The 20,536-nt window shown below is 46.6% G+C and overlaps 1 protein-coding gene across 7 annotated transcripts; it reads left to right on the forward strand.

The window, feature by feature from the left end:
- Positions 1-322: 322 nt before the first annotated feature.
- LOC123398776 (glucan endo-1,3-beta-glucosidase 5-like) lies at positions 323-4,762 on the forward strand. Of its 7 annotated transcripts, none has more exons than XM_045093231.1 (4): positions 323-597; positions 704-809; positions 944-1,448; positions 3,472-4,762. In XM_045093231.1, exons 3-4 carry the CDS (start codon positions 1,108-1,110, stop codon positions 4,580-4,582), a joined length of 1,452 nt encoding a protein of 483 aa, XP_044949166.1. In that variant the 5' UTR covers positions 323-597; positions 704-809; positions 944-1,107; the 3' UTR covers positions 4,583-4,762. The 7 variants fall into 7 exon arrangements, with proteins under 7 accessions (XP_044949166.1, XP_044949170.1, XP_044949167.1 ...); XM_045093235.1 differs by having other exon boundaries at positions 1,028-1,448; XM_045093232.1 differs by having other exon boundaries at positions 323-809; positions 941-1,448.
- Positions 4,763-20,536: the final 15,774 nt, after the last annotated feature.

Here is a 20,536-nt window from a genome sequence, read left to right on the forward strand (position 1 = left end):
GATGTATATAGACATATTTTAAAGTATAAGTTCATTTATTTTGCTCCGTATGTAGTCTATAGTAGAATTTCTAAAAGGTCTTATATTTAAGAACGAAGAGAGTAAATGCTCATCTTGGCCGAGGTGCAACGGCTGAAACGCCCAACATAGAGCGCAGCGGATGGAGGCAATTGAAGCAAACAAAAATTATCAACTCATACTACTCCTACTGCTGTGTACCTCTCTGTTCCAAAATAACTGTCTTAACTTTAACTTTATACTAGCTCTAGTACAAAATTGTACTAAGCTTAAGACACTTATTTTAAGACTGAGGGAGTACTACTTTATGGCATGTCATCAGTGCCACACTCGTCAAAACTGAAAGCCACGGCCTCTCCTCTGTTCCTAGACCTGGCAACCAGCCCCTTTCTCCCCCCTGGTTTTACAGCCCTCTCCCATCATCATCATTTGGAGTTCGAATCCTGTCTATGCGTGGATTGCTTGTTCCTGTGATCTTCCTCCATCCTACCCTCGCCTGGCCTAGCCCCCCTCATCATCGCAGGTCAATAGCACCCGGTCATCCTCCAAGTATCTTGTCACCTGGCTCCTGCTTTCCAGGTTCTTGCTTGCAGCATAGCCCCCTATTAATGCTTCTTCCTGTCCTTCTCATGCTCAAATCAGACTTTCTCCGCCCCTTCTGATTGCCGCTTGCTTGCTTTTGAAGTTGTTCTGATTGGCCCTGTTGATGCCAGAGTTTTCTCATCTTGATTGACTTGAGGCGTTCTTGATTGGGCAGCCTTGCTCTGTTCTTGGTTTGGCGTTTCTTTTCGGTAATCCCTTCCACAAACCCTGAATTTGAGCTGGTTCTTGGTCCACGAAAGCAACATCGATCTAGTCTAGGAAAAAAGATCTTCTGTCTATAAAATATTTGGTTCTGATCTTAATTCCCTGCCATATATAGCAGGGCTGGCGCTAGTTCTTGATTGGTGGGAAAGAAAACGCTCGTATTTATTCCCGGCCAATTTTGATCAGTACTTGTTCCGAACAGCCGGCAAGGAATCCCCAACTCCTGCCATCGATCAGCTCCCCATCAAATCAAGCTAGCCAGCGGACGTACAATCGGAATAAATGGTTGTCGCCGGCGGCAACGGCTGCGTGGCGGTGCTGGTGCTGGTGCTGTGCATGGCGCGGTGGTCAGCTGGTGGCATGGGCGTGAACTGGGGCACGCAGCTGAGCCACCCGCTGCCGGCGAGCACGGTGGTGCGGCTGCTCAAGGACAACGGCTTCGACCGGGTGAAGCTGTTCGACGCCGAGGACGGCATCCTGGGCGCGCTCAAGGGGTCGGGGATCCAGGTGATGGTCGGCATCCCCAACGACATGCTCTCCGACCTCGCCGGCAGCACCAAGGCCGCCGAGCGCTGGGTCGCCGCCAACGTCTCCAAGCACATCAACGACGGCGTCGACATAAGGTGCATTTGCTTCTCATTCCTTGCTGCTTCCCTTTGTTCATGTCGATTTGCTCCAAGAAAAATGAGCGGCTCCAGTAGCAGCCAGCGTTGAATCATCGACCCGGCCGTTTGGAAAGCCAGAATTTTCTTCGGTCATTGCAGGAATTGAATGGCTTCTATTCAGAGACTCCACTACCACTAGTGCAATTTTCCAGCGAAATTTTGAAAAAAGGGACCAAAAAACTAGGTAGTCGCCTATGTTCTGGTCAGTTCGGGCGAGTTGTGCCGTGGAGCCCAGCCACAAGCCCACAACTTGACATGATACATCACATTGATTTATCTTTTTTCGAATACATCACATTGAGGCTAAGGCGATCCTTTATTTCTTTTCCAGATGCCTGTCCCAAAATTGGTTGTGTAGTACTCCCTCCGTTTTAAATTATAAGACCTTTTAGAGATTACACTAGGAGACTACATACGAAGCAAAATGAGTAAATCTACATTCTAAAATATGTCTATGTACATCCGTATGTAGTTCATAGTGCAATATCTAAAAGGTCTTATATTTAGGAACGTATGGGAGTAGTAGGCGGCAGCTAAGCAAGTGTTACTGTCAAACCAAATCAGAAACTTCAAAAGATATCATCTAGTAGTACGTCGTAAAGCTAGTTAGCTAGGCCCCTTCACTTTAGCCGGGAAGACCACAGCTCCAAGCAACTGAAATTCTCTTCTGCTCACAATTATATTTTGCTTTAACGATTGTTTATATTTTAAAAGATTCCAATTTCTGGATAGCAAAACAATTTCGAAAACAAGTGACATGTGTGAATTGGCCTCTCCTTTTTATGCTTGCAATGTTCCATGGAAAATGTTTGTTCTTAAGTTTTACTTTCGAACCACCGGGTAAATTGATTTTCTTAGGGGGCGTGCGAAAACTTCACTTCTTCTTTGAAAAAATAATAATTTAAAGTATTATCAAATTTCCACCATTCATATTTTTTAGGTTTTGAGGTTAAACTTCCACCACACATGACGGGAGGACTTGCATGCCATGCATATAAAAGTTAGGCTTTTCCTTTCCTTCTTTCCTTCTCGTACTCTTCTTTGGCTAAGTGCTTACTTAGAGTGAAAAACGATAACCCTATCTCTTTTGGTGGTACTGATTCTGCCACTGCTGTGGACTTGCCTTGATTGGGAGATCGAGACATGCATCTATCTATCGGCAGCGAACAAAAGGCTAAAGCTCAAAAGAAACCACAGCCGGTCCGAGAGAGAGTTTGACACGTTTTGCAATATCCTTGTTTATCTGCGTCTATGCTTTTGAAGTCATGTTGTCAAAAGTCTAGCAATCCGGAAGGATCATGCGCCATCTTCAATTCTCCATGAATCTGAATTATTACAGCTTTGTTCTTTTTAGCGTAGGATTGTTATAGCTTTGTGGCGTCTGAATATATTGTGTTCGATTATTGGGTTATCTGATTCTGATTGTCCGTTGTGGATGTAAATTTCTTTTGTTCAAAGCAGCTCCAAAACTTTCAAGGCCGTTCCTCGGTCCCAATCTTTGTCGCGAATATCCGGCTTCAGCATGATAGTTCTCGAAACATTCTTTCTAGGTGTGAAATAATGATTCTGAAACCTCAGCATCAGGAACCTGTGTGCCAAATAATTCTTGGCACAATATATATATATATATATATATATATATATATATATATATATATATACATATATATATATACTGGGAGATATATATATATATATATATATATATATATATATATATATATATATATATACTGGGAGTATTTATGGTGTTTTATAATCATGGGCGGTCATGCCATCGTATCTGATGCAGATATATATCCAACCCTAGGAGGCAATCATCTCACGTCATATTCAACCTCTAATTAATCTTCAATCTTGAATTCTTGATCACAATCACGATGCATTTAGCAAAGCAGATTGCTCTGAAATTTAAATCACAGCAGGCCACTTGTTCTGCTACTGAGTATAGCAATACTGACGCGATCGGTGACGGATGCAGGCTGGTGGCCGTGGGGAACGAGCCGTTCCTGCAGACGTTCAACGGCACGTACCTGAACACGACGTTCCCGGCGATGCAGAACGTCCAGGCGGCGCTGATGGCGGCCGGGCTGGGCGGCCAGGTGAAGGTGACGGTGGCGCTGAACGCCGACGTGTACCAGTCGGCGTCGGGGAAGCCGTCGGACGGCGACTTCCGGGCGGACATCCACGGGCTGATGCTCAACATCGTGCAGTTCCTGGCGTCCAGCGGCGCGCCGTTCGTGGCCAACGTGTACCCGTTCATCAGCCTGTACGCTGACCCCAACTTCCCGCTGGACTACGCCTTCTTCCAGGGCTCCACGTCGCCGGTGGTGGACGGCGGCGTGACGTACCAGAACACCTTCGACGCCAACCACGACACGCTGGTGGCGGCGCTGCGCAGGAACGGGTTCCCCAACGTGACCGTGGTGGTCGGCGAGGTCGGCTGGCCCACGGACGGCGACGCCAACGCCAACCCGGACTACGCGCGGCGGTTCAACCAGGGCCTCATCGACCATGTCGCCTCCGGCAAGGGCACGCCGCTCGCGCCGGGCGCCCCCATCGACGCCTACCTCTTCAGCCTCGTGGACGAGGACAGGAAGAGCATCCAGCCGGGCAACTTCGAGCGCCACTGGGGCATCTTCTTCTACGACGGGAAGCCCAAGTACCAGCTCGGCCTCCGCGGCAGTGGCGGCGGCATGCTTGTGCCGGCGAGGGGCGTCGAGTACCTCCAGAGGCGGTGGTGCGTGCTCAAGCCCGGCGCCGACCTCGCCGACCAGAAGGTCGGCGACAGCGTGAGCTACGCCTGTGGTAGTGCCGACTGCACCAGCCTCGGGTACAAGACCTCGTGCGGCGGCCTCGACGCCAAGGGCAACGTGTCCTACGCGTTCAACAGCTACTACCAGACCGAGGACCAGGACGACCGGGCCTGCGACTTCCGCGGACTCGCCACCACCACCACCGTCGACCCCTCCAGCGGGACGTGCCGGTTCATCGTCGGGATCGCGCCGACCAGCACGGGCACGGCGACGAGGAACGTCGGGGCCAGGACCGCGGCCGTCCTCTTCGCGCTGTTGCTCGCGGGCGTGTTCTGAATTCAGGATTGTGGTCGGTGCTTCATTAGTTTAGTTGTCATCTTTCAGCTTATCTTTTTTTCTAGGCAGAGATAGCTGTTCATCTTGATTGTCGATTTTCCTTGTCGTCTGTCCGTTCTGTGGTTTCCAGACCAGAATACATGCAACATTGCTGCCTACAGAACACTGATTTTTCATTAAGAACAGTGGCGCCTTGAGCCAAGGAGGATACACGATGACAGGTGGGACCCGAAGATAGGTAAGTGCCACATGCATCCGGGGAATGTATCCGTGCACCCACACTTGTGGTGCTACCTATGCGCCGGATGCCCTAGAATGTCTAAAAAATCTCAAAATAACTAAACACATTGACACAACATTAATATACGTTGTCACAAAATTTCGTATCAAAATTTGAAACATTTCTTGAAATACAAAAATGATAAAGCCCGTGATACATTTTTGAGAGTGTGGTTCTGGCCCACGAAGTCATCCATGAGGTTAAGAGATCAAACTTTCCTGGGTTTGTGCTCAAACTTGATTATGAAAAAGCCTATGATAGCGTGAGCTGGGAATTCCTGTTTGAGATGCTGGATTCCAGGGATTTCGTGACACTGGATATCCTGGATCAAGATCTTATTACTTCCAAGTACCTTTAGTGTGCGGATAAATGACATTACTAGCCCTTGCTTCATGGGTGGAAAGGGGCTTAAGCAAGGAGCCCCTTTCTCCCCCCCCCCCCTCCTTTCTTTTGAACTTAGTTGTGGATGTCTTTTCTAATATGTTAATTAAAGCTTCCACACATGGTCTGATATCGGGGTTATTCACACGTGGTACCTCGTGGGGTGATAAGCTTGCAGTATGCGGACGATAATCTCCTCTTTCTAGAGGATTCTTCTGAGAAAGCTAAGAATTTCAAATGAATTTTGTCATGTTTTGAAAACTTGTCTGATATGACAATCAACTTTCATAAAAGTCGTTTACTGACCATTAATGTTGATGAAGATAGGTCAAAGGTATTGGCACAATTTTTTTGCTGTAAGTTGGGTTCTTTTCCTATTAAATACTTGGGAGTGCCTTTGCACTACGACAAACTAAGGAGGGAGAATCTGCTACCTATCATAGATAGAATTGTGAAATATATTTCCAGTTGGCTCGATAAATACCTCACCTACAGAGGTAAACTAATTCTGCTATATACTTGCATTGTAAGCATACCTGCATACCTTATGGCTATAATGGAATTCCCCAAATGGGCAATAAATGCCATTAATTTTCAAATGGCCCACTTCTTCTAGGGAAATATGGGGGATCAACACAAGTATCATATAGCACATTGGGGGCTGGTCTCGAGGAAGAAAAACCTTTGGGGTCTTGGCGTGCCCAATCTGAGAGATTTTAACATGGCCCTTTTGGCATCGTGGAGGAGACATTTATTTGAGAACAATAACACTGACTCGAAAAAAATGATTGCTTTTAAATATAATGTGCAATCTCTGAATATATAGCGGTCCAGGCAATAGGTTGTGTCGTGGTTTTGTCACGACAGATGTCCTTGTGAAAGGACTTAGAGGTGAGGCCATCATCTCTGTGTGACGACTCGAAGGGGTTGATCGGGAACGAGAGACGGATTTACCCAGGTTTCACCCCTTCAAAGGAGGTAAAAGCCTACGTCCTACTTTGGTGTCTATATTGGTGGTGATCTCGATTACAAGGATGTGAAATAGCTAACCTAACTCTCAAGAGTTTCTTGCTTGATCTTTTCGACTCGAGGGCTTCCCTTTATATATAGGTAGAGGCCTCGAGGTTACAACAGAGTCCGGGTAAATAAACGCACGTGACCTGTTACAATTCTACCTTGTCTTGTTTCCCAAGTTAGGAAGGCTTCTAGCGTCTCCCACCTCGTGGGCCTTGAGTCGCCATCTTCAGGAACCGGGCCGCTTGGCATCTCACTTGGTAAGTCTTCTTGCTATCCTTTCTGTCATCTCTACAGCCCATCGAGCATATGTTTCTTAAACCGCCTATGGCTTAACCCGGCCCGAACGGCGGGTTATACCGTAGAGTCATATCCCCGATATTAGGCCCCAGGTTGGTTCGAACTTGTTTCATGTCATCCTTCATTGGTCAAACTATGAGCGGGAAATCTTTCGCCCTTTATCCGTGAAATAAAACTCGAATTCGGGTCAAGACTACGCTGGGTCATTTCTCCTTACATGAGACTTAGCGTATTTTCAGTCTATATTCTTATGACATCATCATGCTGACCGTTGTCGTCCAGGCCGTCATAGCGAATCTTTTCAAAAGGCAGGACTAAATCCGGACTAGCGTGAAAATCTAGGCGTAAACTCAGCCAATAATTTCCTGCGATCGTTCCATTTCAATCCCACTATTCCTTATAAATAGATGGGGCGGACCTCTGCAGGATCTTTTCCTTTCTTCTTCTCCTTCACATTCTTCCCCATTATTGCGCACGCGAGATCTCCGACGATGTCGATCGGACCTATAACGAATCAGGTACACATTCCTCCTTACTATAGTTTGTAGATTCGTAAGTAGGTTTTACCGGTGTTCATACTGTGTTCATCAAGTTTACTGAAGAACCGCTTTGTAGATCCACAAGCTTCTCATCCCTTGTACATCCATAGGTTTGCCGCGTCCTCCGCTTGGCATCTTCTACGCATAGATCTGATATGAGTCTCTTTGAAGGAGACCCCTGTGCAAATGTCTTGAACTTCGGCCATCCCGCCGGTGTTGAACGTATATTCCTATTTTTCGTGTTCTATTTAGATCCATCGCAAGAGATGTCGCTTGTTGCAACCTGTTTATGAAGAATTTATGCTAAGTCTCCCATAGAGTTTACCTTTAAGAATCTTTTACTTGTTGTTGCTGGCTTAAAACTGCTAGGTAACATAGCATAAATTCAAAAAAAATCCTACGCATATTCAGATCTTCCTATGGAGAAACCAGCAACGAGAGAGGGGTGAGTGCGTCTTCATACCTTTGAAGATCGCTAAACGGAAGCGTTGCTAGAACGCGGTTGATGGAGTCGTACTCGCGGCGATTCAGATCGCGGTGTGCTTCTGATCTAGTGCCGAACCACGGCACCTCCACGTTCAACACACGTGCAGCCCGGTGACGTCTCCCGCACCTTGATCCAGCAAGGAGGAGGGAGAGGTTGGGGAAGATCTCCGGCATCACGACGACGTGGTGTCGATGGAGAGACGAGGTCTCCCGGCACGGCTTCGCCAAGCAGCGGCAGAGAGGAGGAGAAGGAAGAGCAGGGCTGCACCGAGGGAGAGGAAGATTCGTTTTTCCAACAGCCTAAAGTGCCCACTATATATAGGGGGAGGGAGGGGCTGCGCCCCCTTGAGGGTTTCCCTCTCCTGGGAGGGGCGGCAGCCCTAGATGGGGAGGAGGTGCGGCGGCCAGGAGGGGAGGAGGGGTGGCGCACCCTTCTGGTGGGCCTTAGGCCCACCTGCGCTAGGGTTCCCCCATCTCCCCTCTTCCTGCACCATGGGCTGAGTGTGGGGGGCGCACCAGCGCACCTAGGGGCTGGTTCCCTCTCGCACTTAGCCCATCTAGCCTCCCGGTGTCGTGGCCCCCTTCCGGTGGACCCCCGGGGCCACTTCCGGTGGTCCCGGTGGTCCCGGTACGTTACCAGCGACGCCCGAAACACTTTCGCTGTCCAAAACCATCCGTCCTATATATCAATCTTTACCTCCGGACCATTCCGGAGCTCCTCGTGACGTCCGGGATCTCATCCAGGACTCCGAACAACTTTCGATAACCTCGTATAACAATTTCCTATAACCCTAGCGTCATCGAACCTTAAGTGTGTAGACCCTACGGGTTCGGGAGACACGCACACATGACCGAGACATTTATCCGGCCAATAACCATGAGCGGGGTTTGGATACCCATGGTGTCTCCCACTTGCTCCACGATGATCACATCGGATGAACCACGATGTCAAGGATTCAATCAATCCCGTAGGCAATTCCCTTTGTTTGTCGGTATAGAACTTGCCCGAGATTCGATCGTCGGTATACTTATACCTTGTTCAATCTCGTTACGGTAAGTCTCTTTACTCGTTCCGTAGCAAGTCATCGTGTGACTAACTCCTTAGTCACATTGAGCTCATGATGATGTTCTACCGAGTGGGCCCAGAGATACCTCTCCATCACACGGAGTGACAAATCCCGATCTCGATTCGTACCAACCCAACAGACACTTTCAGAGATACCCGTAGTGCACCTTTATAGTCACCGAGTTACGTTGTGACGTTTGATACACCCAAGGCACTCCGACGGTATCCGGGAGTTGCACAATCTCACGGTCGAAGGAAAATATACTTGACATTAGAAAAGCTTTAGCATACGAACAATACGATCTAGTGCTATGATTAGGATTGGGTCTTGTCCATCACGTCATTCTCCCAATGATGTGATCCCGTTATCAATGACATCTAATGCCCATGATCAGGAAACCATGATCATCTATAGACTAACGAGCTAGCCAACTAGAGGCTTGCTACGGACACGTTGTGATCTATTTATTCACACATGTATTACTGTTTCCTGTTAATACAATTATAGCATGAAAAATAGACGATTATCATGAACAAGGAAATAATATAATAACCATTTTATTGTTGCCTCTAGGGCATATTTCCAACAGTTTCCCACTTGCACTAGAGTCAATAATCTAGTTACATTGTGATGTATCGAACACCCATAGCGTTATGGTATTGATCATGTTTTGCTCGTGGAAGAGGTTTAGTCAATGGGTTTGCAACATTCAGATCCGTGTGTACTTTAAAAATCTCTATTACTCCACTCTGGACATGGTCCTAGATGGAGTTGTAGCGGCGTTTGATGTGCTTCGTCTTCCGGTGAAACCTGGGCTCCTTGGCTATGGCAATGGCCCTAGTGTTATCACAGAAGAGTGTCATTGGATCCGACGCGCTTGGAACCACTCCAAGGTCGGTGATGAGCTCCTTCATCCGAATTCCTTCATGAGCCGCTTCTGAAGCAGCTATGTACTCCGCTTCACATGTAGATGCTGGCACGACTTCTTGCTTGCTACTGCACCAGCTCACTGCCCCACCATAATAAACATATACGTATCCGGTCTGTGACTTAGAGTCATCCGGATCTGTGTCGAAGCTAGCGTCGACGTAACCCTTTACGACGAGCTCTTCGTTACCTCCATAAACGAGAAACATTTCCTTAGTCCTTTTCAGGTACTTAAGGATATTCTTGACCGCTGTCCAGTGTTCCATACTGGGATCACTTTGGTACCTCCCTACCAAACTTATGGCAAGATTTATATCAGGTCTGGTACACAGCGTGGCATACATAAGAGAGCCTACGACTGAAGCGTAGGGGACAAAACTCATCTTCTCTCTATCTGCTGCCGTGGTCGGCGACTGAGTCTTACTCAATATCATGCCTTGCAAAACTGGCAAGAACCCTTTCTTTGAGTTTTCCATATTGAACTTCTTCAATATCTTGTCAAGGTATGTACTTTGCGAAAGACCTATGAGGCATCTCGATCTATCTCTATAGATCTTGATGCCTAATATGTATCCAGCTTCTCCAAGGTCCTTCATTGAAAAACTCTTGTTCAAATAGGCTTTTATGCTCTCCAACATCTCTATATTATTCCCCATCAATAATATGTCATCCACATAAAGTATGAGGAAAGCTACAAAGCTCCCACTCACTTTCTTGTACAGACAGGCTTCTCCGTAAACCTGTATGAACCCAAACGTTTTAATCACCTCATTAAAGCGAATGTTCCAACTCCGAGATGCTTGCACCAGCCCATAGATGGAGCGCTCGAGCTTGCACACTTTGTTAGCACCCTTAGGGTCGACAAAACCTTCTGGTTGCATCATATACAACTCTTCCTTAAGGTTCCCGTTAAGGAACGCTGTTTTGACGTCCATTTGCCAAATTTCATAATCATAAAAGGCGGCAATTGCTAACATGATTCGGACTGATTTCAGCTTCACTACGGGAGAGAAAGTCTCTTCGTAGTCAATTCTTGAATTTGTCAAAAACCCTTTGCGACAAGTCGAGCTTTATAAACGGTTACATTACCATTTGCATCAGTCTTCTTCTTAAAGACCCATTTATTTTCTATGGCTCGCCGGTCATCGGGCAAGTCCACCAAAGTCCATACTTTGTTCTCATACATGGATCCTATCTCGGATTTCATAGCTTCAAGCCATTTGTTGGAATCCGGGCCCGCCATCGCTTCTTCATAGTTCGAAGGTTCACCGTTGTCTAACAACATGATTTCCATTACAGGGTTGTCGTACCACTCTAGTGCGGAGCGTGCCCTTGTGGACCTTCGCGGCTCAGTAGTAACTTGATCCGAAGCTTCATGATCATTATCATTAACTTCCTCTTCAGTTGGTGTAGGCGCCACAGGAACAACTTCCCGCGCTGCGCTACTATCCTGTTCGAGAGGGGGTGTAATTACCTCATCAAGTTCTACCTTCCTCCCACTTACTTCTTTCGAGAGAAACTCTTTCTCTAGAAAGGATCCGTTCTTGGCAACAAAGATTTTACCTTCGGATCTAAGATAGAAGGTATACCCAATAGTTTCCTTAGGGTATCCTATGAATACGCATTTCTCCGCTTTGGGTTCGAGCTTTTCTGGTTGAAATTTCTTCACATAAGCATCGCAGCCCCAAACTTTAAAAAACGACAACTTAGGTTTCTTGCCAAACCATAGTTCATATGGTGTCGTCTCAACGGATTTAGACGGTGCCCTATTTAAAGTGAATGCTGCAGTTTCTAATGCATATCCCCAAAATGATAGCGATAAGTCGGTAAGAGACATCATAGATCGTACCATATCTAATAAAGTCCGATTACGACGTTCAGACACTCTGTTGCGTTGCGGTGTACCAGGCGGCGTCAGTTGTGAAACGATTTCACACTTCCTTAGGTGTGTGCCAAACTCGTGACTCAAATATTCTCCTCCACGATTAGATCGTAGACACTTAATTTTTCTGTAACATTGATTCTCGACCTCACTCTGAAATTCCTTGAACTTTTCAAACGTCTCAGATTTGTGCTTCATCAAGTAGATATACCCATACCTACTCAAATCATCGGTGAGAGTGAGAACATAACTATAGCCACCGCGAGCTTCAACGTTCATTGGACCACACACATCAGTATGTACTATTTCCAACAAGTCGGTTGCTCTCTCCATTATTCCTGAGAATGGAGTCTTAGTCATCTTGCCCATGAGGCCCGGTTCGCATGTGTCAAATGATTCAAAGTCAAGAGACTCTAATAGTCCATCAGTATGGAGCTTCTTCATGCGCTTAACGCCGATATGACCAAGGCGGCAGTGCCACAAGTATGTGGGACTATCATTATCAACTTTATATCTTTTGGTACTCACACTATGAATATGCGTAACATCACGATCGAGATTCATCAAGAATAAACCATTCACCAGCGGAGCATGGCCATAAAACATATCACTCATATAAATAAAACAACCATTATTCTCTGACTTAAATGAGTAGCCGTCTCGCATTAAGCAAGACCCTGATACAATATTCATGCTCAAAGCTGGTACTAAATAACAATAATTAAGGATTAAAACTAATCCCGACGGTAGATGTAGAGGTAGCATGTCGACGGCGATAACATCGACCTCGGAGCCATTCCCGACGCGCATCGTCTCCTCGTCCTTGACCAGTCTCCGCTTATTCCGCAGTTCCTGCTTTGAGTTGCAAAAGTGAGCAACAACATCGGTATCAAATACCCAGGAGCTACTACGAGCGCTGGTAAGGTACACATCAATAACATGTATATCACATATACCTTTAACGTTGCCGGCCTTCTTGTCCGCTAAGTATTTGGGACAGTTCCGCTTCTAGTGACCCTTTCCCTTGCAATAGAAGCACTCAGTCTCAGGCTTGGGTCCATTCTTTTTCTTCTTCCCGGCATCAGGCTTATCGGGCGCGGCGACGGATTTGCCGTCTTTCTTGAAGTTCTTCTTACCCTTGCCCTTCTTGAAACTAGTGGTCTTGTTGACCATCAACACTTGATGCTCTTTCTTGAGTTCTACTTCTGCAGACTTGAGCATCGAGTACAACTCGGGAATGGTCTTCTCCATCCCTTGCATGTTGTAGTTCAGCACAAAACCTTTGTAGCTTGGTGGGAGAGACTCGAGGATTCTATCAATTATAGCATCATCCGGAAGTTCGACTCCAAGTAAAGTCAGACGACCGTGTAACCCAGACATTTTGAGTATGTGCTCACTGACAGAACTATTCTCCTCCATCTTACAGCTAAAGAACATGTCGGAGACTTCATATCTCTCGACATGGGCATGAGCTTGAAAAACTAGCTTCAGCTCTTGGAACATCTCATATGCACCGTGTTGCTCAAAACGCCTTTGGAGCCCCGTTTCTAAACTGTATAACATGCCACACCTAACCAGAGAGTAGTCATCACTCCGCGTTTGCCAGATGTTCAGAATGTCCTGGGCTGCTGCGGGAGCGGGAGGGTCAACTAGCGGCCCATGAAGGACATAAGCCTGTTTAGCTGCTTCAAGGATGAGCTTCAAGTTGCGAACCCAGTCCGCATAGTTGCTACCATCATCTTTCAGCTTGTTTTTTTCTAGGAATGCGTTGAAATTGAGGTTGACGTTGGCCATCTGCAATATTTATAAAGACAATTTTTAGACTAAGCTCATGACAATTAAGTTCATTTAATCAAATTAAGTATGAACTCCCACTTAAATCGACATCCCTCTAGTCATCTTAAGTGATACATGATCCATGTTGACTAACGCGTGTCCGATCATCACGTGAGACTGACTAGTCACCATGGTGAGCAACTTCATGCTGATCGTATTCAACTATACGACTCATGTTCGACCTTTCGGTCTCTTGTATTCAAGGTCATGTCTGTACATGCTAAGCTCGTCGAGTCAACCTAGGTGTTTTGCGTGTGTAAATCTGGCTTACACCCGTTGTATGCGAACGTTAGAATCTATCACACCCGATCATCACGTGGTGCTTCGAGACAATGATCCTTCGGAATGGTGCACACTTAGGGGAATACATTCTCGATTTTTTAAAGAGGGATCATCTTATTATGCTACCGTCGTTCTAAGCAATGAGATGAAAAACATGATAAACATCACAATGCAATCATATAGTGACATGATATGGCCATTATCATCTTTGCTCTTTCGATCTCCATCTTCAGGCATCGCATGATCATCATTGTCATCGGCGTGACACCATGATCTCCATCATCATGATCTCCATCATCGTGTCTCCATGAAGTCGTCACGCCAACTACTACTATCACTACTACTATAGCTAACCGTTAGCAATGAAGTAAAAGTAGTAAGCACATGGCGTTGCATCTCATACAATAAATTAAGACAACTCCTATGGCTCCTGCCGGTTGTCATACTCATCGACATGCAAGTCGTGAAACCTATTACAATAACATGATCATCTCATACATCATACATGCAACATCACAACTTTGGCCATATCACATCACATGTCAAACCCTGCAAAAACAAGTTAGACGTCCTCTAATTGTTGTTGCAAGTTTTACGTGGCTGATTTGGGTTTCTAGCAAGAACGATTTCTTACCTACGTGACAGCCACAACGATGATATGCCAAAGCTATTTACCCTTCATAAGGACAATTTTCATCAAATCCAATCCGACTAGAGTAGGAGAGACAGACACCCGCTAGCCACCTTTATGCACGGTGTGCATGTCTGTCGATGGAACCAGTCTCACGTAAGCGTATGTGTAATGTCGGTCCGGGCCGCTTCATCCCACAATACCGCCGGAAAAGAATAAGACTAGTAGCGGCAAGCAATTGACAAATCATCGCCCACAACCTTTTGTGTTCAACTCGTGCATAGAATCTACGCATAGAAAACCTGGCTCGGATGCCACTGCTGGGTAACGTAGCATAAATTCAAAAAAATTCCTAGGCATATTCAGATCTTCCTATGGAGAAACCAGCAACGAGAGAGGGGTGAGTGCATCTTCATACCTTTGAAGATCACTAAGCGGAAGTGTTGCTAGAACGCGGTTGATGGAGTCGTACTCGCGGCGATTCAGATCGCAGTGTGATTCCGATCTAGTGCCGAACCACGGCACCTCCGTGTTCAACACACGTGCAGCCCAGTGACGTCTCCCGCACCTTGATCAAGCAAGGAGAAGGGAGAGGTTGGGGAAGATCTCCGGCAGCACGACGGCGTGGTGTCGATGGAGAGACGAGGTCTCCCGGCACGTCTTCGCCAAGCACCGGCAGAGAGGAGGAGAAGGAAGAGCAGGGCTGCACCGAGGGAGAGGAAGATTCATTTTTCCAACAGCCTAAAGTGCCCACTATATATAGGGGGAGGGAGGGGTTGCGCCCCCTTGAGGGTTTCCCTCTCCTGGGAGGGGCGGCAGCCCTAGATGGGGAGGAGGTGCGGCGGCCAGGAGGGAAGGAGGGGTGGCGCACCCTACTGGTGGGCCTTAGGCCCACCTGCGCTAGGGTTCCCCCCTCTCCCCTCTTCCTGCGCCATGGGCTGAGTGTGGGGGGCGCACCAGCGCACCTAGGGGCTGGTTCCCTCTCGCACTTAGCCCATCTAGCCACCCTGGGTCGTGGCCCCCTTTCGGTGGACCCCCGGGGCCACTTCCGGTGGTCCCGGTGGTCCCGGTACGTTACCGGCGACGACCGAAACACTTCCAGTGTCCAAAACCATCCATCCTATATATCAATCTTTACCTCCGAACCATTCCGGAGCTCCTCGTGACGTCCGGGATCTCATCCAGGACTCCGAACAACTTTCGATAATCTCGTATAACAATTCCCTATAACCCTAACATCATCGAACCTTAAGTGTGTAGACCCTACGGGTTCGGGAGACACGCAGACATGACCGAGACACTTCTCCGGCCAATAACCATCAGCGGGGTCTGGATACCCATGGTGGCTCCCACTTGCTCCACGATGATCTCATCGGATGAACCACGATGTCAAGGATTCAATCAATCCCGTATACAATTCCCTTTGTCTGTCGGTATAGAACTTGCCCGAGATTCGATCGTCGGTATACCTATACCTTGTTCAATCTCGTTACGGTAAGTCTCTTTACTCGTTCCGTAGCACGTCATCGTGTGACTAACTCCTTAGTCACATTGAGCTCATGATGATGTTCTACCGAGTGGGCCCAGAGATACCTCTCCGTCACACGGAGTGACAAATCCCGATCTCGATTCGTACCAACCCAATAGACACTTTCGGAGATACCCGTAGTGCACCTTTATAGTCACCGAGTTACGTTGTGACGTTTGATACACCCAAAGCACTCCTACGGTATCCGGGAGTTGCACAATCTCACGGTCGAAGGAAAATATACTTGACATTAGAAAAGCTTTAGCATACGAACAATACGATCTAGTGCTATGATTAGTATTGGGTCTTGTCCATCACATCATTCTCCCAATGATGTGATCCCGTTATCAATGACATCTAATGCCCATGATCAGGAAACCATGATCATCTATTGACTAACGAGCTAGCCAACTAGAGGCTTGCTAGGGACACATTGTGATCTATTTATTCACACATGTATTACTGTTTCCTGTTAATACAATTATAGCATGAACAATAGACGATTATCATGAACAAGGAAATATGATAATAACCATTTTATTATTGCCTCTAGGGCATATTTCCAACAAAAACACCTTGTCGTAGCATTGGCCGGCTTAGAATATTGTTATGTAATAGTTTTGACGGCTTAAACACCCCTTCAATAACGACCGTAGTCACTTGCTGGTATCACACATCACCTTATTTCCTTTTACCACCCTTATTGTTGTTTCATACCGCCTAATGGCCCCTAAGAACTCCAAGGCCTGTAATTGGGCCAGGTCTCTAGAATCCAACCTTACTTTGGAAAACCCTGTGAGTCAAGGATTCTTGCCAGCTCGAAAGGAGGTAAACTGGCGAGCTTCCAAAGAAGAGCCCTACCCATAGCCTCAACAAGGAGAAGTTGTTGTTTTCAATGATCATTTACGCACAGGTTTTTGACCACCCGGCTCAAAACTCTTCACGGACCTTCTGCACTTCTTCAATCTTAGGCCTGGGAATATTGGTCTTAATTCTATGACCAACATATGTCAATTTCAAGTTTTACACGAATTATATCTCGAGATTGAGCCATTAGTGACTTTGTTTAGGGAGTTCTTCTATGCCAACCATCAGACTGAAGTTAGGAATGGCCCATCTTGTGAACTTGGTGGGATCTCTTTCCAGAAAAGGAAAAATAATCTGTTCCCTAAGTCTAAATTGGCGAGTCATCCCAAGGGATGGTACAAGACCTGGTTCTATGACAGAAATACTACCAACGTAAAAGAAAATATGTTGTCAGGTTATAGATTGGGGAGGATTGGAAACAACATAGAATTGTCGGGTTAGCCAATAGATGAAGAGTGGGATATCATGTCTCATGTTCGTACAAAAATGAGAGCCTTGGTTGCTCATGGCATGACCGGGATCAACTTGATCCGTTGCTGGCTAAAGTGGCTCATCGAGCCTATCAGCATAAGGACCGGTTTAATGTGTGACTACTCAGGTGACTCATCCAATGCTCAATGCTTCTCCACCCAAGATTTATCCGATGGTACTCTTAATAAAGAGACGAAGATGTTTTTCTCTCACTCAAAGGAGAGGTGCAACGTTACTCGTTTAGGTCCATTTTATCTGCTAAATCCTTCATCATCGGTACTGTTCTTTATTCCTTCAAGTATATTGTGTTCCTTTTTTGATTTTATTTTGACCCGCCATCCTTACCGTGTTCTTTCATTTGCAGGAGGATTATACCTTTTGGGAAGTCACACCTCAGATCCATGTTCTTTCCAGGGGTCAAGGAAATGATCCGGCCCGTGATGACCCTACTCCCAACTCACATTCAGGAGAACTATCTGAGGTAGAAATTAACTCACTTGGACGTTTTTTTACTGAACTCGCTGACACGCCTTATTCTCAGGGCGACTCTGAAGCCAGCCAAGCCGGCGACATTGAGGTAATTCCAATTTCTTCCAGTTCCTCAGAAATGTTTGTTGCAAGAAGAACAAGGCAAGCTGTTTGGAAGGTTAAAATGTCAAATCAAGACGCTCATTTAGTTCCCAATTTTATTTTGAAGAAAACGCAATTCGCTGCTCAGTCAAAACGCAAGACCCGAAGTGACTAGGGCGACTTAGACCCTGTCTTGCCTCGTGCACCGCCGGCTCGTAAGCCACGTGTTGAGGTACCATATAGTCCTACTAATCCTTGTCTTAAGGATGGTTTCTTTAAACAAGCTCTTAGTCCTTAAAACTTATTTACCACGAATCTCCTCCATCTTGTTGGGGAACGTCGCATGGGAAACAAAATTTTTCCTACGCGCACGAAGACCTATCATGGTGATGTCCATCTACGAGAGGGGATATTCGATCTACGTACCCTTGTAGACCGCACAGCAGAAGCGTTAGTGAACGCGGTTGATGTAGTGGAACGTCCTCACGTCCCTCGATCCGCCCCGCGAACCGTCCCGCGATCAGTCCCACGATCTAGTGCCGAACGGACGGCACCTCCGCGTTTAGCACACGTACAGCTCGACGATGATCTCGGCCTTCTTGATCCAGCAAGAGAGATGGAGAGGTAGATGAGTTCTCCGGCAGCATGACGGCGCTCCGGAGGTTGGTGGTGATCTGATCTCGGCAGGGCTCCGCCCGAGCTCCGTAGAAACGCGATCGAGAGGAAAAACCGTGGAGGTATGTGGTCGGGTTGCCGTGGAAAAGTTGTGTCAAATCAGCCCTAAAAGCTCCGTATATATAGGGGGAAGAGGGGGAGCCTTGCCTTGGGGTCCAAGGACCCCCAAGGGGGTCGGCCGAGCCAAGGGGGGGGAGTCCTCCCCTTCCAAACCGAATCCAACTAGGTTTGGAAGGAGGAGTCCTTCCCCTTTTTCACACCTCCTCTTTTTTTTCTTTTCTCTTTGATTTTCTTCCTATGGCGCACAGGGCCTTCTTGGTCTGTCCCACCAGCCCACTAAGGGCTGGTGCGCCACCCCCAAGGCTTATGGGCTTCCCCGGGGTGGGTTGCCCCCCCCCCCCCCCCCCGGTGAACACCCGGAACCCATTCGTCATTCCCGGTACATTCTCGGTAAATCCGAAAACCTTCAGGTAATCAAATGATGTCATCCTATATATCAATCTTCGTTTCCGGACCATTCCGGAAACCCTCGTGACGTCCGTGATCTCATCCGGGACTCCGAACAACATTCGGTAACCAACCATATAACTCAAATACGCATAAAACAACGTCGAACCTTAAGTGTGCAGACCCTACGGGTTCGAGAACTATGTAGACATGACCCGAGTGACTCCTCGGTCAATATCCAATAGCGGGACCTGGATGCCCATATTGGATCCTACATATTCTACGAAGATCTTATTGTTTGAACCTCAGTGCCAAGGATTCATATAATCCCGTATGTCATTCCCTTTGTCCTTCGGTATGTTACTTGCCCGAGATTCGATCGTCAGTATCCGCATACCTATTTCAATCTCGTTTACCGGCAAGTCTCTTTACTCGTTCCGTAATACAAGATCCCGCAACTTACACTAAGTCACATTGCTTGCAAGGCTTGTGTGTGATGTTGTATTACCGAGTGGGCCCCGAGATACCTCTCCGTCACACGGAGTGACAAATCCCAGTCTCGATCCATACTAACTCAACGAACACCTTCGGAGATACCTGTAGAGCATCTTTATAGTCACCCAGTTACGTTGCGACATTTGATACACACAAAGCATTCCTCCGGTGTCAGTGAGTTATATGATCTCATGGTCATAGGAACAAATACTTGACATGCAGAAAACAGTAGCAACAAAATGACACGATCAACATGCTACGTCTATTAGTTTGGGTCTAGTCCATCACATGATTCTCCTAATGATGTGATCCCGTTATCAAGTGACAACACTTGCCTATGGTCAGGAAACCTTGACCATCTTTGATCAACGAGCTAGTCAACTAGAGGCTTACTAGGGACAGTGTTTTGTCTATGTATCCACACATGCACTGTGTTTCCAATCAATACAATTATAGCATGGATAATAAACGATTATCATGAACAAAGAAATATAATAATAACTAATTTGTTATTGCCTCTAGGGCATATTTCCAACAGTCTCCCACTTGCACTAGAGTCAATAATTTAGTTCACATCACCATGTGATTCCAACGAATCCAACACCCATATAGTCATGGGGTCTGATCACGTCTTGCTCGTGAGAGCGGTTTTAGTCAACGGTTCTGAAACTTTCAGACCCGTGTGTTATTTACAAATCTTTATGTCATCTTATAGATGCTGCTACTATGTGCTATTCGGAAATACTCCAAATATCTACTCTACTATACGAATCCGTTTCACTACTCATAGTTATTCGGATTAGTGTCAAAGCTTGCATCGACGTAACCCTTTACGACGAACTCTTTAACCACCTCCATAATCGAGAAAAATTACTTAGTCCATCAGTTACTAAGGATAAATTTTGACCGCTGCTAGTGATTCAATCATGGATCACTCTCTGTACCTCTCAACAGACTTTGAGTCAAGGCACACATCAGGTGCGGTACCAAGCATGGCATACTTCAGATTCTACGGCCAAGGCATAGAAGACGACCTTCTTCTATTCTCTTTATTCTGCCGGGGTCGGGTTTTGAGTCTCACTCAAATTCACACCTTACAACGCAACCAAGAACTCCTTCTTTGTTGATCTATTTTGAACTCCTTCAAAAACTTGTTAAGGCATGCATCTTGTTGAAACTTCTATTAAGCGCTTTCGATCTATCTCCATAGATCTTTGATGCTCAACGTTCAAGTAGCGCAATCCAGGTATTCCTTTGAAAAACTCCTTTCAAACAA

The sequence above is a fragment of the Hordeum vulgare genome, chromosome 5H (assembly GCF_904849725.1).
Source record: "Hordeum vulgare subsp. vulgare chromosome 5H, MorexV3_pseudomolecules_assembly, whole genome shotgun sequence".
NCBI classification, from domain to species: domain Eukaryota; kingdom Viridiplantae; phylum Streptophyta; class Magnoliopsida; order Poales; family Poaceae; genus Hordeum; species Hordeum vulgare.

What these genes read in the sequence shown, in the direction of transcription:
- LOC123398776 (XM_045093232.1), top strand. Translation starts at nt 1,108, where the DNA reads ATGGTTGTCGCCGGCGGCAACGGCTGCGTGGCGGTGCTGGTGCTGGTG. An exon ending in AACGACGGCGTCGACATAAG is followed by an intron (nt 1,449 to 3,471) that starts GTGCATTTGCTT and finishes TGACGGATGCAG; the next exon opens with GCTGGTGGCCGTGGGGAACG.